This window comes from Chiloscyllium punctatum, chromosome 7 (genome assembly GCF_047496795.1).
Source record: "Chiloscyllium punctatum isolate Juve2018m chromosome 7, sChiPun1.3, whole genome shotgun sequence".
Lineage (NCBI taxonomy): Eukaryota > Metazoa > Chordata > Chondrichthyes > Orectolobiformes > Hemiscylliidae > Chiloscyllium > Chiloscyllium punctatum.
The window spans coordinates 105738398-105754638 of NC_092745.1; the positions used below are offsets into that span (position 1 = coordinate 105738398).

At 40.9% G+C, this 16241-nt stretch overlaps 1 protein-coding gene across 21 annotated transcripts in view; it reads right to left on the reverse strand.

The window, feature by feature from the left end:
• Positions 1–9207: 9207 nt before the first annotated feature.
• Positions 9208–16241, reverse strand: part of ptprfa (protein tyrosine phosphatase receptor type Fa) — a 440327-nt gene continuing 433293 nt past the window's right edge. For all 21 annotated transcript variants that reach the window (XM_072574526.1, XM_072574516.1, XM_072574533.1 and 18 more), the window contains 3 exons: positions 15649–15803; positions 14600–14735; positions 9208–10623 (listed from right to left, as the gene is read on the reverse strand). In XM_072574526.1, coding sequence (XP_072430627.1) covers positions 10555–10623; positions 14600–14735; positions 15649–15803 — 360 coding nt within the window. In that variant the 3' untranslated portion in view covers positions 9208–10554. The remainder of the gene's footprint in view (positions 10624–14599; positions 14736–15648; positions 15804–16241) is intronic.

Genomic DNA, 16241 nt, shown 5'->3' on the forward strand with positions numbered 1-16241 from the left:
AACAGGCAGGGAGACTGGCCTGCTGCAGGGAGAGGTTGAAGATGTCTGAGAAGACCTCTGCCAGTTGATCTGTGCGTGCTCTGAGTGTACGGCCTGGTACTCCATCTGGTTACCTCGCTTTCTTTGGATTCACATGAAGGAAAACTGATCTGACTGTTGGGATAGGTTCATCAGGACTTGTTGGAATTGGTGTTACCTATCCTCCAAACTTCTGCTCAAAGCGAGCATAGAAGGCGTTGAGACGATCTGGGAGGGATGTGTCATCGTTTGCTGTCTTGCACTGTCTCTTTTTCGAACCTGTGATGTCATTCAGTCCTTGCCACAGTTGCCTGGTGTCTGGGTCTCTAGTTTGGATCGGTATTGGTCCTTGGCTGTCTTAATAGCTCTGCAAAGGTCATACTTAGATTCCTTTTCTTTGAATGGGTCTCCTGATCTGAAGGCCTCACGCTTGGTTTTTAGCAGGTTCTATATGTCATGATTCATCCAGGGTTTCCTGTTGGGGAACATCCGGATTGACTTCCTCGGTATGAAGTCCTCCACACATTTGCTGATAAACTCTGACGGTGTGGTGTACTCGTCCAAGGCACCTGCGAACTGTTTGAACATGGTCCAATCAGCCAATTCTAGACAGCACCAGAGTTGATCCCCTACCTCCGCTGACCAGCACTGGACCTGTATCCGCGAGGGGGGTCTCTTGCTTGAGCTTTTGCCTGTAAACCAGGAGAAGAAACATGGCATTGTGGTTGGAGTTCCCGATGTGAGGGCGGGGGATAGAGCGGTAGGCACAGTGGTGTAGCCGTGGTCTAAAATGTTCAGGCCCCTGGTTGGACAGGTAATGTTGTGGTAGTACTTGAGCAACATCTTCCTTAGATTGGCTTGATTGAAATCACCAGTCACAACAAACAAGGCCTCGGGGTGTTCTGTCTCTAAGGTGTTAGTGGTGGAGTATCACACATCCAGAACTTCTCAACTTTTGCTGGTGGCGGTATGCACACAGCAGTTAATATAGCAGTGGTAAATTCCTGTGGTAGATAGAAGGGGCGACATTTGATGCTGAGGAGTTCAAGGTTTGTGGAGCAATGGCTGTTCAGGGTTGCAATATCCGTGCACCACAAGTTGTTGATTAAAAAACAAACCCCTTCACCCTGTACGGCGATACAATGGATAGAAAAGCCATCAGCCTGAAGTGCGTAGTCGGGAATTGGTGGGTTGAAGTTCCACTGAAGCTGGCTACAAGCTGTGCAATTAGTCATTGTTTAATAAGTCCCCACTGTGCTCTTGCCCCTCAGACCTGGTGAGTTCCTAAGTGGCTAATGTAACACCCCTGTTTAAGAAAGGAGTGAGGCAGAAGACAGGAAACCATAGACAGGTTAGCCTGATCTAGGTCTTTGTTAAGATTTTAGAGACTATTATCGAGGATGAGATTGTGGAACACTTGGAAGTGCATTGTAAAATAGGTCTAAGTCAGCATGATTTTGTCAAGGGGAGGTCACGCTTGACAAATCTGTTAGAATTCTTTGTGGAGATAACCATCAAGTTCGACAAAGGAGAGCCAGTGGATATGATCTTTTTGGCTTTCCAGAAGGTCTATGACAAGTTTCCGCACTCAAGGCTGTGAAATAAGATCCTTTTATTTTTTTCCTCTTTAATTGCTTTTTTTCTTTCTTTAACCTTTTGTTGAGAGCTCAGCAGATTCAGCTTGTTTGATGTGAGATTTCTTCCTGGCGGCAGCAGAGTGAATTGAGTTTGTATTCCCAGTGGCTGTATTGGGGGGAGGACATGAGGTTGGGCCCAGTGCCCGGTGTGGAACCTGACAGCTTCATTGCGTTGCAGAGATTGGCCCAGTGTGGATTTGTGCTGGTCATTTACTGGAGGTAAGATGGCGCAGAAGAATGGTGACCCGGTGAAAGGACTTGAGGCTAGCCGACTGCTTCCAGCTGGTGATGGTATCAGCGTCGGGGTGGAAGAGATTGGATCCAGGGCCATGGCTAATCACTTCAGGACTGCAATGTCAAACTTAGTCGTTCTTTATTTTTCTGCTTTATATCTAAGATTTTGTACCTCGGTACCTTTGTACCGAAGACGGGAATAGTGACTTTTTTCGCTTGTCACTGTACTCCTGTATCCCTGTACTTGAGTATATGTGACAATAAAACTTAATTTTAATTCATGGTGTTAGAGGCAAGGCACTGGTATGGACAGATGATTGGCTGCCTGGCAGAGGGGAAAGAGCAGGGATAAAGGGGTCTTTTTCAGGATGGCACATGGTGACTAGTGGATTTCTGCAAGGGTCAGTGTTGGGAGCACAACTATTCATGTTATACACTAATGATCTAGATGAAGGAATTGAGGGCATTGTTGCTAAGATTGTAGATCCTAAGTTTGTAGATGAAGGGATAAGTAGTGAAGAAGTGGGGTGGCTGCAGAAGGAATTGGACGTGCTGAGTGGACAAAGAAGTAGCAGTTGGAATACAATGTGGCAAAGTATGAGGTTATACATTTTGGTGGGAAGAATAGAGGCATAGACTATTTTCCAAATGGGTAAAGGCTTCAGAAATCTGAATCGCAAAGAGACTTTGGAGTCCTAGTTCAGGATTTTCTTAAGGTTGACATATAGGCTCATTTGGTGGTTAGGAAGGTAAATGTGATGTTGCCATTCATTTCAAGAGGGCTTGAAAACACTGCTGAGGCTGTATAAGGCTCTGGTCAGACTACATTTGGAATATTGTGATCAGTTTTGGGCCCCGTATCTAAGGAAAGACTTGCTGGCCTTGGAGGGGGTCCAGAGGACGTTTACAAGTATGATCCTAGGGATGAAAGACTTGCCATATGAGGAGCAGTTGAGGACTCTGGTCTGTACTTGATGGAGTTTAGAAGGATGTAGGAGGGCTCGGATTGAAATTTACAGGGCATTGAGAAGCCTGGTTAAAGTGAACATGGAGAAGTTGTTTCCATGGGAAGGAGAGACTAGGACTTGGGAGTACAGCCTTACATTAAAGGGACAATCCTTTAGAACTGAGATGCTGAGCAACTTCTTCAGCCAGAGGGTGGTGATTCAATGGAACTCCTTGCTGTTGAAGGCAGTGGAGGCCAAGTCATTGAGTGTATTTAAGACAGAGATAGAGAGGTTCTTGATTAGTAAAGGAATCAAGTGTTATGGGGAGAAGGCATGAGAATGGGATTGAGAAACATATCAGCCATGATCAAATGGCAGGCTCGATTGGCTGAATGGCCTAATTTTGTTCTTGTATTTTATGGTCTTCATCGGAGCTTGCTTAAGCTGTGTGGTGACTGTTCAAGTCAAATGCTGGATTGATAAATTTGATTTAAAAATGACAACAACTTAATTAGACTTTGAGCTACAACATGGCAACACCAATTTTAGGGACTTATGGTGCAGTGGTAGTGTCCCTACCTCTACCATCTACTCCAGAGGTATATTATAACCTGAACAGGTTGATTAAAAGTATCTATATTCACAGTTAATTACCTATGTCCATATATTAATTCCTTACCCAACAACTCCATGTAGTTTCCTTACTTGGTCAAAATTTTGTCAGTTTCCATTTGAATGCCATTTTCTGAGTGTTAACCCAATCCTTATCCAAACCTGCTCCTGCCCCCTCTCATTGTTAACTCCCAAGGGACAGAACTGTCTGTGAATTATGATGAGGAGATAGAAGTAGGCAGCGCAGGTTTCAGAAATATAAATGGAATTTTTAGGTTAGATTCCCTACAATATGGAAACAGGTCTTTCAGCCCAACAATGTTCCTGCCGACCCTCCGAAGAGTAAAGCACCCAGACCCATTCCCCTATTCTGTATATACCCTTGACTAATGCACCTAACAGTTTGGGCAATTTAGCATGGCCAATTCACCTAACCTGCACATCTTTGGATTGTGGGGGGAAACCATAGGAAACCCACACAGACACGGGGAGAATGTGTAAACTCCACACAGTCATCCGAGGCAGAAATTAAACCCAGGTCCCTGCCGCTGTGAGGCAGCAGTGCGAACCACTTAGCCACTGTGCTGCCCATGACTGATACTAAAGGCAAGAGCCCAGTTAATCTGTAGCTTATTAAAGAAAAATAACATTTTACAAACTTTGAAAATGAAATCTCCACTGCATTTACGACAGTCTGGCTGAGATTGAGAGGAAGGGATGAAAGCTTTGCAGCAGGAAAGAGACAAGGTCAGTGACAATGTAAAAAGTATTAACTGCTTGTTAGTGAGCTTATCATTAAAAGATATGAAGAACAATAATAGTGCTTATCAATCTCAGCAAAGTGATGGCAAATTTAATGTTGAATCTATAAGAATGGAGAACTGGAAGGTCAATGGACACAATTCTTTAAAAGTGAGTAAAGAGTGAGAAATGTAATAACTAGTACTTTGTTTACAGTTTCAATTGAAAGGGGGAAGAAATGAGTTTACAAGATAAAGTTAGAGAGAATCAGAATGGCTGGTGATGTAAGGACAAAGGCTGCAAGTCCAACTCAGTATTGCTCATCTTAAAATTCAGTGAGTGAGGGCACCAGTGAAGGAAGCTCAGGACAGCTCAATCAGAGTTTAAGACTCAACTGATGAAAAGCTGTTTTCTCACTGGCATGAAAAATGGACAATGAATGCTGGCCTTGACAGCAATGCTGACACGTCACATGATATAAAACAGGACCCATAAGGAAGAAGTGGGATGATAATGGAAATTGGTTAAAAAAAAGGGAATATTGATACTGAAATCTGCTTGGTGTTTTCATAGAGTCATACAGCATATAGTGCTGTATGTAGTGCTTTCAGTCCACCACATCTACACTGGCCTCACAAACACCAAACCATACTAATTCCATTTACCTGGAATTAGTCCATAGTTATGCCTCAGCATTTTAAATTCTTATCCAGTTTAGATTAGATTAGATTACTTACAGTGTGGAAACAGGTCCTTTGGCCCAACAAGTCCACACCGACCCACCAAAGCACAACCCACCCAGACCCATTCCCCTACATTTACCCCTTAACCTAACACTACAGGCAATTTAGCATGGCCAATTCACCTACCCTGCACATTTTTGGACTGTGGGAGAAAACCAGAGCACCCGGAGGAAACCCACGCAGACACGGGGAGAATGTGCAAACTCCACAGTTGCTTCTTAAATGTTGCGTGAGTACCTGCTGCCCTCCCCCCACCTCAGGTAGCATGTTTCATATATCTACCACCCTCTGGTCTTCGACATGTCTGTCCTGTGGAAGAGATTCTCATGACAGATTCTCTGTCTATACCACTCAATCTTGAATACCTTAATCAGATCCCCTTCAGACACATCTGCTTCATGGAATACAAAGCCAGCCTATCCTATTTATAATGTGCTGTACCCGACAAATGCTTCCTTCTTTTTTCTTTAGGAAACTCTCAGCATTTTTTGACATCTAGAGTTACCTGGACTTGTTGCCCATGCCCTTCACTCTTAGGGGAAGTTCCTAGCCCTGAATTTTCAATTTTCTACTTTTAAAAGACTCTCACTTTCCAAATGTAGACTTACCTGCAAATAGCTGCTCCCAATCTATGTTTGCCAATTCCTGTCAAAGATACTGAAATTGGCCTTCTCCAAATTAGACACTTAACTTCTGCACCATCCTTATCTGTTTCCATAATGACTTTGAAACTTATAAAGTTATGATCACTATCCCCAAAATCCTCACTGATACTTCAACCACCTGACAGGCTTCATTCCTGAGGATTAGGTTCAGCACTGCTCCATCTCTAGTAGGACTATCTACTTACTGGTACAAAAAGCTCTCCATGATGCACTTTAAAAAATCCACCCTATCTGATTCTTTCACAAGGCAATCCCAGTTAATGTTAGCAAAGTTGAAGTCCCTTATAGCTAACCCTGTTTTTCTTGCACCTTTCTGTGATCTGCCTACGTACCTGCTCCTCTATATCTCCCTCTGACTGTTGGAAGGCTTGTAGTATTATCCCAAGATGGTAATCAACCCTTTTACATTTCTAAGCTTTACATAGATGACCTCATTTGAAGACCCTTCTAGGATGTCCTCCGTCATTACTGCAGTGATTCATTTATCAAAAATGCAATGCCCTACCTCTTACTTGCCTATTTGCCCTCTTCCACCTCAAACCTCTGTACCCTGGAATGTTGAGCTGCCAGTCCTGTTCTTCCTCCAACATATCTCAATGATTGCAGTGAATCATATTTCTTCATGCTGACCAATACTCTATGTTCATCCACCTTATCAGTCAAGCTCCTTGCATTAAAATAGATACAAGTTAGTTGTCTAGATCTCTATGTGCCTTATCCTGTCTATCTCTTCTCTGCCTACAGCATTGTCCTAGTACTCCTTCCATTTCTGATTGGACCCTGCTCCTGACTTTGCATCTACTCTGTGCCCCATTCCCCCTGCCAAATCAGTTTAAAACCTCCACAACAGCATGAGCAAACCTCTCAGCTAGCATATTGGACCCATTCCAGTACAGGGGAAACCTGTCCAGCTTGTACATGTCCCACCTCACCCAGAATTGTCCTAACATCCAAAAACCTAAAGCCCTCCCTCCTACACCATCCTTTTAGCCACAAGTTCATTCAACTTATCTTTCTATTCTTGTACTCAGTGGCGGGTGGCAGTGTAAGTAATCCACAGATTGCAGCCTTTGTAGTCTTCCTCTTTAAACTACTACCTGTCTAAATTCCTGTTGCAGGACCTTATTTCTTTTTTAACCCATGACTGCTGGCTGTTCATCCTCCCCCTTCAGAATGCCCTACAGTCTCTCTAGGTATCCCAAACCCTGGCATCAGGAAGGCAACATATAATTTGAAAATCCCGTCTGTTGACATAAAACTGCCTGTCAATTTGCCTTACAATCAAGTCCCCTATGACTAAAGCTTTCCCCAATCTTTTTCCTCCCCTGCTGTGCAGTAGAGTCAACCACAAACGTGGCCATTGCTGCCTTCCCTGTGAGACCATCTCCCCAACTGTCTCTGTGCTTTTCTTTAATAATGATATAACAGATTCATGTGACTAAAGCAGTGACTCACTTACCTGCATGCAAACGGAATCACATCAGAGTTCAATCTAACTTCATTTTATGTTCTCATCCTTGAAATTGCTAGAAGGAGCACTTCGTAGTGTTGAATAATGGAAACTTGACTAATTTCCCCATATTGGCGAGACTGTACTGAGTTGTGGTGTGGCTTACCCCTTCATTCATTATTGTACCTGTTGAATTAAGCTAACAGTATCATCCAGAAATATAGCCTATAATCTTACTGGCTTATCATCACATCACAAAACATATTTATACACTCAGACATCAGGAAAAAGGCTTGTATATCTTGTGAGGACCAGTGTCCTTTGGAAAGCACATGTTTGTTTTAATGCAATAACCAACGTTTGCTCAGGAATATTCTGGAAGGCAGTTATTTAGTTTCCCATTATAACACTATGAGGTTCCACAAAATGCCCTGTGATCTGGAGTTGCTCTGGGAAAGAATAGCTGAGAAATAATGGGTTAATGGAAGATTAATTTCATTGACGTTAGGTTTCAGTCTGTATTCTGTTTGACAGTTTAGAACAGTCAGAATTTATGTAATGAGGAAACAAACAAGATTATCTCTAAATGAATGCCTTTGGCTTGATAGTTTTAGAACGTATCCTGACGTTAAGCAGTGTTCTAAGTATAGAGCATGTGTTGCCATGTGTGTTATACAGTTAGAAAAGGACTGAACACTGAAGATAAGAAGAGTGAGGGATTGAGGATCCAACGTCATCCACTGTTGCTGTTTTGAGTATTGCCAGAGATCACCGGATCCTTTAAAGGTGTTGTGAAGGGAGTGTCTTGAGATTCTTTATCAGTATTGTTTTGACCCACAGGAGAAAGGGTTTGCAGATGTGCACCTTGTCAGTGGGTTCCCTAACACCCCCTATCTGCTGGATTGAATTTATCACAGTGTACTTCCTTTTGGCCTTGCTGCAGCACACACTGTGGCCATTGCTCCCCATGGTACTATTGGTTCTGGAGAGCTGCCAACCAAGCTTCTCAGAGGCAGAATCCTTGCGGTGGGAGTCTTGTTCCAGAGAGATACAAGTTATACTTCAAATCTCTTCATTGATAGGGCAGCTGCCTTTCTTTTTTTAATTATATGTGTGTGTGTTGTGGGTGCTGGGGGGGGGGGGGGGGGGGGGGGGGGGGGTGGGCGGTGGTGGAGGAATGGTTGCATCCAGCTCCAGGTTTCACAGGCTTTGGTGAGTTAGCTGATCTTGTATAGGTGCTAATATTTGGCCTCAGAAGCTTTAGCCATAGAAGGAGACTATAACTGTCAATGGTAAACCTCTGTCAGAGAAAATATGAATGATATTTAGTGGGAACAGAATTTGGCTTGGCTGTGTAACAGCTTACTGGTACTTTGCCTTAAGCATGCATACATGAGGAATGGAAACTTGGCCACAGTACTGCATGGCTGTCAGCACTTGGAAGTTCTCCAGCAAGATGCAGGAGATAAAGAGGAAATAAAGTTGGCAGTCTGATCTTCATTTGAAAGGTTGGAATTGAAATAATGGGGAATCGTGAGTCTACGTATGCCCCTAAAATGTGTTAAATGAATGGATCTAATTTCAGTTCCACTCCTGTGATATAATAATATTCAGTGAGTTTTGAGAAGATTTGTAGCTCAGGTTAAGGTTCTGGATGTAAGTTTGCTTGCTGAACTGGAAGGTTCGTTTTCAGATGATCAGGCCCTCAGAGAAAAAGAACAGGAAATGACATCACACAAAATGACATCACTAACCCAAGGAAACCTCAACACACAAATAGAAAGCGGGTTAGAACACTGGAGGCTCACTGATGTTACCTAGTAACGTAACGAAACGTCTGAAAATGAACCTTCCAGCTCAGCGAGCAAATTTACATCCATAATATTTGTTTTCAGTGAAGTCAATACATAAAACAAGTGTGATCACAATATTACATCTGCAAATCATTTTGAGTTCTCATCTCATCATCACTCTCCTCCCAACTTCACTTTATTAATTTGTTTTTAATCAGCAATGGCCTTATTTTTCTACTAAACTGCTTTTGGTAAATTTATATTTATATCTGCATGCAGACCAAAACGGAGGATTGATGCTTATCATAGATGAAGCTTTAATTTTCAAGAGTGGAATAAGAAGTAAGAATTCCCCAATGAAACCACGTTGTATAAAACCCGATTATTCAACTTTATTAACATCAAGACTTTTCCAATGATGATCTCATTTGTCAACAAATAGAAAACAGACTGTGTATACAACAGAGTAACCCCTACAGCACTATGCATACACAAGGTAAAAATGAGCGTGTTCCGAACAATTCAACCTTTTCAAATCAGGTTACAGTCGATATCATTCTAATTGATTATATTTGGCATTCATCCACCACCTTCCCCAATTCCACACCCAGACACCCTACTGCAACAGCTCCACAGAATAACAGTTGATTATCCAATCACAGAACTTCCACCCACCATAATAGCTAACTGGAAAATTCAGGCTATTGGTAAGGAAACGCTTAGCAGTCTTAACTCCCACAATAGTCAACGTAAAACAGAGACCAACTGGTCTGATTGGTGACAAATAAGCGTTGCTGCTCCCAGCTCTTCTCTGGGTAGGTGATTGAAGTTTGTAGCAAGGTGCGCTGCAGTGTTTACATGAAGTTGGTTGTGATCCAGTTTAAATTTATCTCCAATAGATTATTGGGTATTGATTACTTTTTCTAACATTTTTATTTTTTTTAAAACAAGGAAAGGATCAAATCGGTCATATTAAGAAACTGTACAAAACCAAAATGCATCCTTGTTTTTTTTTATTAAATTCATCTAACAGCACCAGGCTCCTGCTTTATTCAGTATTAATAGTTTTGTATTGTACAGTATCTGGAGAGAAGACACTTTCATATAAGATTAAACTTCAGTTTGATTTGTCTATCCCTAGGAGTAGATACAGCAGCTATTATCAGAACAGTGGTTAAGATTCCAGTCACCCCGGATTAAATACAGAGCTGCACTAAAATGGGCAGCTCTGTTGCAAACATAAAGAACCCTTAAATCAGCAAAAAGGAGAATATAAAAACTTAACCAATTATAATAAAATTAAAAAATGCATTTACAGCACAAGGAATTCTGTTTTGCCATTGAGCAAAACAATTTAGCTTCAGAAAAAAATACCAATTTTAATAAAAAGATTTATAAAATTGTTGATGGCACCCCTGTTAAAGCCCAAAAAAAACTGATGCATTATATTTGAGCTAAACTTATAATCAAAAAAGGAATCCCATGTAGATTGAAGAGGATTTGAGATGTGTAAATTATTATCATATTGGTTCGGAGTTAAAACAAGTCAACTTAGTTCCTGATAAGTCCAAGAACCATGATAGAATTTCTGAGTTGCTGATATCATTACACCTTGACAACTCGCTGTACAGGATAACCAAACAATGATTTGATATGGCTCAAAAAATTATTTTCTGGGTCCTGAAAGTCACAAGTTCTGATTGGGTGATAGAAGTTACGTTGCATAGTGATCAAAGCTTCCAAGGTACTCCAGCGCTGCTCGGTAACATAACTGGTACTGGTCCTGTAGACAGAAATTAAACATTGTTCAATAAAACTGTGTCTTCTCCATTAAAATCTGAATTCAAAAGATTTCATTAAAAATTTAAATTTTTTTAAAAAATTCTATAAAATACACAACTAATTATTTTTATTTGTTATTCTAAAATATTTGCTTACATGAGTGATTAATATATAACACAGTGGAATTGAAATATGACCACCAAACATCTCTAAAGAGAAATGAAAGTCATTATGTGTGATCCTGGGCAATACTGGAGTGAAAGTTGCTGAAACACTTATAATGTCACTCACTAAAGGCCAATGTTGAAAACGCAAAGTCCTGAATTTCAATAAGATTTCATTGGTCTCACATTGTAACAGCAGTGTGAAGTGCATATTGACTATTTTTCACTTTTTTCACATAACAAATTGGATACCTAACGAGTACCACAGATACCAAAGTTCCTTCCAAGTCAGATTTTATGCAGATTGTGAGAATGAGTGAAAAGCATCATGGTTGGTATATTACTCAAATTTCTGCTATGAATAGCATTCACAGTATTCATTGCAGTTCCGATTATACCCATTTTGATAATAGCATTGCTATAGTAATCATCAAGACTTCAGCTAGCATCTTAGGGCTATGCATTTCCACTGATTACTGCATCTGATATTTGCATTTAGAGCATGTTTCCCTTAATTTTTAAGAGTTAATAAGATTTTACTAATCAATTGATTAATAAAAAACAATCCAGAAACCTTTATGAAAATTGGTTGAAACATATGTAAAAGCTCTGTCTGGGTATCATAGGGGAGAACTGGACAGACACAACCAGGAATCAATTGTCGATGATTTCATCCAGGACCTATTTGCAGGATTGTCGATGATTTCAGAGCTGAAAAATGTGTTGCTGGAAAAGCGCAGCAGGTCAGGCAGCATCAAAGGAATAGGAGAATCGATGGGCTTATGCTCGAAACGTCGATTCTCCTGCTCCTTTGATGCTGCCTGACCTGCTGCACTTTTCCAGCAACACATTTTTCAGCTCTGATCTCCAGCATCTGCAGTCCTCATTTTCTGCTTGTCGATGATTTCAACCAGGACCTATTTCCATGACTGTTATCTATTCTCCACAGTCTCCAACATCATAGTTCTGCAACATTGAACAGCCTGTTTTGACCTTCCCAAAACCATGAATTCAGCCTGTTACTGCCCCATTGGACTTTTCAATTTCTATCTTGTCTCTATTTCTCCCCACTTATCCAGTCTTTATTTATCTGTATCTCTGACTTTACAGATGTTCTCTCATTTTAACAATTTCCTGGAACTTTTATCTGATCCATCTCTACCTTTGTCTCTGGACAGTCGAAAAGCTCACCTCTTCTTCCTGGAATGGAGGTCCAACCAGTCTTTATCCAGCACTACCTTTCTCAACTTGGCTGTTTATATGTAGATTCATTTGTCTTAATTGTTCTCCATTTCTCTTTCAACTGCACTGTGGTGTTCTTGCCCAAATTAGAAAATTGTACCAACTCAGCTTCCAATTTTCACCTTATTTTGCCTCAACATATTCCAACTCCATCTGATTTTTTTCATTTCCTTGACTTCTGTGTCTCCATTTCTAGGCAAAGTTAAAAATCACACAACACCAGGTTATAAGTCCAACAGATTTATTTGGAAGCACTAGCTTTCGGAGCGCTGTTCCTTCATCGGGTAGCTGATGAAGAAGAAGCACTCCAAAAGCTAGTGCTTCCAGATAAACATGTTGGACTATAACCTGGTGTTGTGATTTTTAACTTTGTCCACTCCAGTTCAACACTGGCTCCTCCACATCATGGCTTCTATTTAGAGTCATAGAGATGTATAGCAGGAAAACAGACCCTTCGGTCCAACTTATCCATGCCGACCAGATATCCCGACCCAATCTCGTCCCACCTGGCAGTACCCAGCCCATATCCCTCCAAACCCTTCCTACTCATGTACCCATTCAGATGCCTTTTAAACATTGCAATTTTACTAGCCTCCACACTTCCTCTGGCAGCTCATTCCATACACGTACCACCCTCTGCATGAAAAAGTTGCCCCTTAGAACTCTTTTATATCTTTCCCCTCTTTATCCTATCCATGCCCCTCAAAAAATGTTACAAACAACACTCACTCTAACCCCAATGATTCCCACAATTGACTTGTCCACATTTGAGAAAGCCCAGCTTGCAGTAGGGACTCTTCCATTCTTCTTGTTTCTTCTTCACTGTTGCATCTGTTTAGATGTTAAACCTTGCACTTGAGTACTTCTGATCTGCATGCACTCCCCTCTCTGTGCATTATAATTGATGGGGCTGTCAACTGTTTCCATTCTAATTTATGCACCTGCTCTAAACTCTTCCTTTTGTTCTGGAACCATTAGAGATTTCCACTTGTCTTGACTTTTTGACCCTCTAGCTTCTGTATTCTATTAATCATTCTTTGTCATTTTAGTCACCTTCAGCACAGTGCCACCATGAAAAATATCTTCCTCTTGCCTCACCTTTCACAATTCCAAAGGGACTGTTTCCCCCAGTGACATCTTGGTTTATTCCACTTTCACCCATCTACCCTTCCTTTTTCCACAACACTTCTGCATGCAAGTGCAGGAGATGTAACACCTGAAATTCTACCTCCTCCACTCATTTTTCAAGTCCCAAAACACTCCGTCAAAGTAAAATTTCTTTCCATGTAGTTTAGTGTATTTACTGCCCTGAGGTGGTTTCCTTTACAAAAAGCAGACTGACTGACCGCTTTGTGGAACGCTTCCATTCATTCAGTTCACAAATGTGACTGAGCTTCCAGTCACCTGTTAATTTTAACTCTCAGCCTTGCTTTAGTTCACCTGGACATGTAACGTTCCAATAAAGTTCAAAGCAAACTCAATAAAGAGTGCTTTATCTTTTATCTGTGAACTGATGATTGTTGGATGTACTGGGGGTGACTTTGTTGACCTACGCAGAGTATATGGGCAGGATTTAATCTGAAATTAGTCATTTCAGTGTTACTTTTCATGGGTTTTCTCATGCTATTGTCTGAACCTTGACTAATTTTCAATGTGGTATGCTACATTGCATGCCATCTGTCCTTTTCCCCCACAGTTGGGATAACCTGCACTTTCCGATGCCAATGGTATGTTTGAAGCCCAACGGTGCACTGGCCAAGTTTTGGCAGTCCTGAGTTGCTCTTCACTGCGCACACAGTGGGAAAGCAAGCACAAACCAATGCTTTCAGGCCATACAGGTGGAATGATTGACAAAACATTACACACTCAAATGCACAGTCTTACATCTATTGCTGTTAAGCACCAAGTCACACAGCTGACCCATCCTTTATTACATATAATCTTACAACCCTGTCTAAGATACTGCTGGTCGGGGTGGAATGCTCTTCGGAGGGTCAATGCAATCTTGTTGGGCTGAATGGCCTCTTTCTGCACTGTAGGGATTTGATGATTTAATTACATGTGGCACAAACATTCTAATTCAATATAAGGATACCACTAACTGCAGAACATAGAACAGCAGCAAGTTTCAGCAAATAATACAATGTCACAAGTTTGATGGTGCATTTAAAATATCAACCCTGTCAACATCTCTACCAATTTAGAAGGCAAAATTTATCTTGGGCACTAAAACCCAACAGGTGAAATCATTTTGTCTGGAAGACAAGATTGATTGATGGTGAGCCTTTTGTGTTACTGTCCAAGTCAAAATTCATCTGATGGATGCTAGATAAATTCCAATGAATGCCTGCAGCAAAGTGTATGACCAGAGAAATCTAGACTTTTCACTGCTTTGACAACCCTGGCAACTGGACTGGACTCTCCCAATAAGATTTCTACATATAATGTCAGTGTCATATTGACAGAATATGATAAGACAACAAACAACATTGACATTGCTACAAGCTATTCTTAAGGCATTTAACATGGTGCATTTCTACTAGTTAAGAAAAAATCAATTAAATATCTCACCTCTGTTTGAACCATGGCAGGCCGTTGTGTTCGTAATGTCTTCACTGTTTGAAACATGTCCACAACTCCCTCGTACCTCATCCGTTCCAGCACAATGCTCAGGGTAATGAAAACACCAGTTCGACCCACACCAGCGCTAGAAGAGGAGAATCTTTTATCAGATTTTTGTGTAGCTATGCATTTAAAAGCTTTGTTGAATTCATTTCTCGTGCACTAACTTTTTATGGTGCAGTTGTTCTTGACTGAGGAGGATAACTTGAGTTGTGAAATTATCTGACTTGCAGGACTCAGCTCAGTTGAAAGTACCTTGATTGGCATGATCTTTGATCCACTGAGAGTGGGTGCCAGTGCAGGATACAGTTAGGCCCACCATGCCCAGGAGCTGATTTCATGTGACTCAGTGTTCAGCAACATTCCTTGTAATTTTTTTTGTGTGTGGATCTCCAAGTTCAGTAAGTGTCAGCATGCTGATTGCTGTGTGTGGTGCAATGTCAGAGTGGCTGCATACACATAGCCATGCAGCTTAGAGGAAATATTGGTGCTAAGGTGTAAGGTGGGGCAGGTTAAAAAGAACTGCCTCAGATCTCTGGGGCTTCATTCCAGATGTCGGATTATAATTTTGACCTTATAGTCCTCACTGCCCTGTTGCATCCCCACCCATTTCCAATAGTCCCTCATAACCTCCATGCCAACATGTAGTTCTTTCTTGCTCAATCACCCAGTATACACTTTGCACATAACCAATTAACCCAAAGTAACAGTGCCACGTCTGAAACTATCTGAGAAAAACAAAATCTTGGGGAAAGAACTGGTGTTCCTACAGACTTACTAAACTATCAAACAGTTCACTTAAACGATCAATAACAGAAAATAAACATTGTTATATTAACAAAAAGAGAAAAAAAAACTCACAAAGAGGTCAGTCAAGCAAAGTCTACAGTTCTTTCCAGTTGTGTAAGAAAGATTTCAACAGAGATATCAATTTGTCATGGAAATATGCTTGGTTGTAATTAATTTCATTATCATTATGAAAAGTGCTGACTGCTTACCTGCAATGCACAGTGATAGGTCCATCCTGTCCAAACTGTTCCTTAGTCTTGTGTACTTGACCAATGAAATCAATGAACCCCTCTCCTGTTTTTGGCACTCCTTGTTCAGGCCAATCAGTGAACTGGAACTGCCGGATTGTTCGAGACTGACCATCCTACATTTAAAATTAAAAGTAAAGATTGGAAATCTTTTGGTGTTTAAATGACATTTTAATTGAATATTTTCTCTTACAATGGAGGAATAATGGAAAAAAAGCTATAGAATTTCTCCCTCAAGAGGACACACATCAATGTAGAGAGTAAAGCTAAAACATTGTGAACCACAAGTGAATTTAATTACCACTTTCATTACTGATATACTTTCATGGTGCTAGAGATAAAGAGATAGGCACAGAAAGTGTTCAAGGACAAGAGGGAATCAGTTAAAACCATAACCCTCGACCACAATGTATTGTCAAATGCTTGAAAACCTATTTAAACAGATAATTTTAGGTCTCCTAAACTAATTTGCATAGGAGTAGCCAACTTTGTTAGATCAAAAAAATCTGAAAGTATAGAAAGAAGCAATTTGATCTATTAGATCTATCTATGCT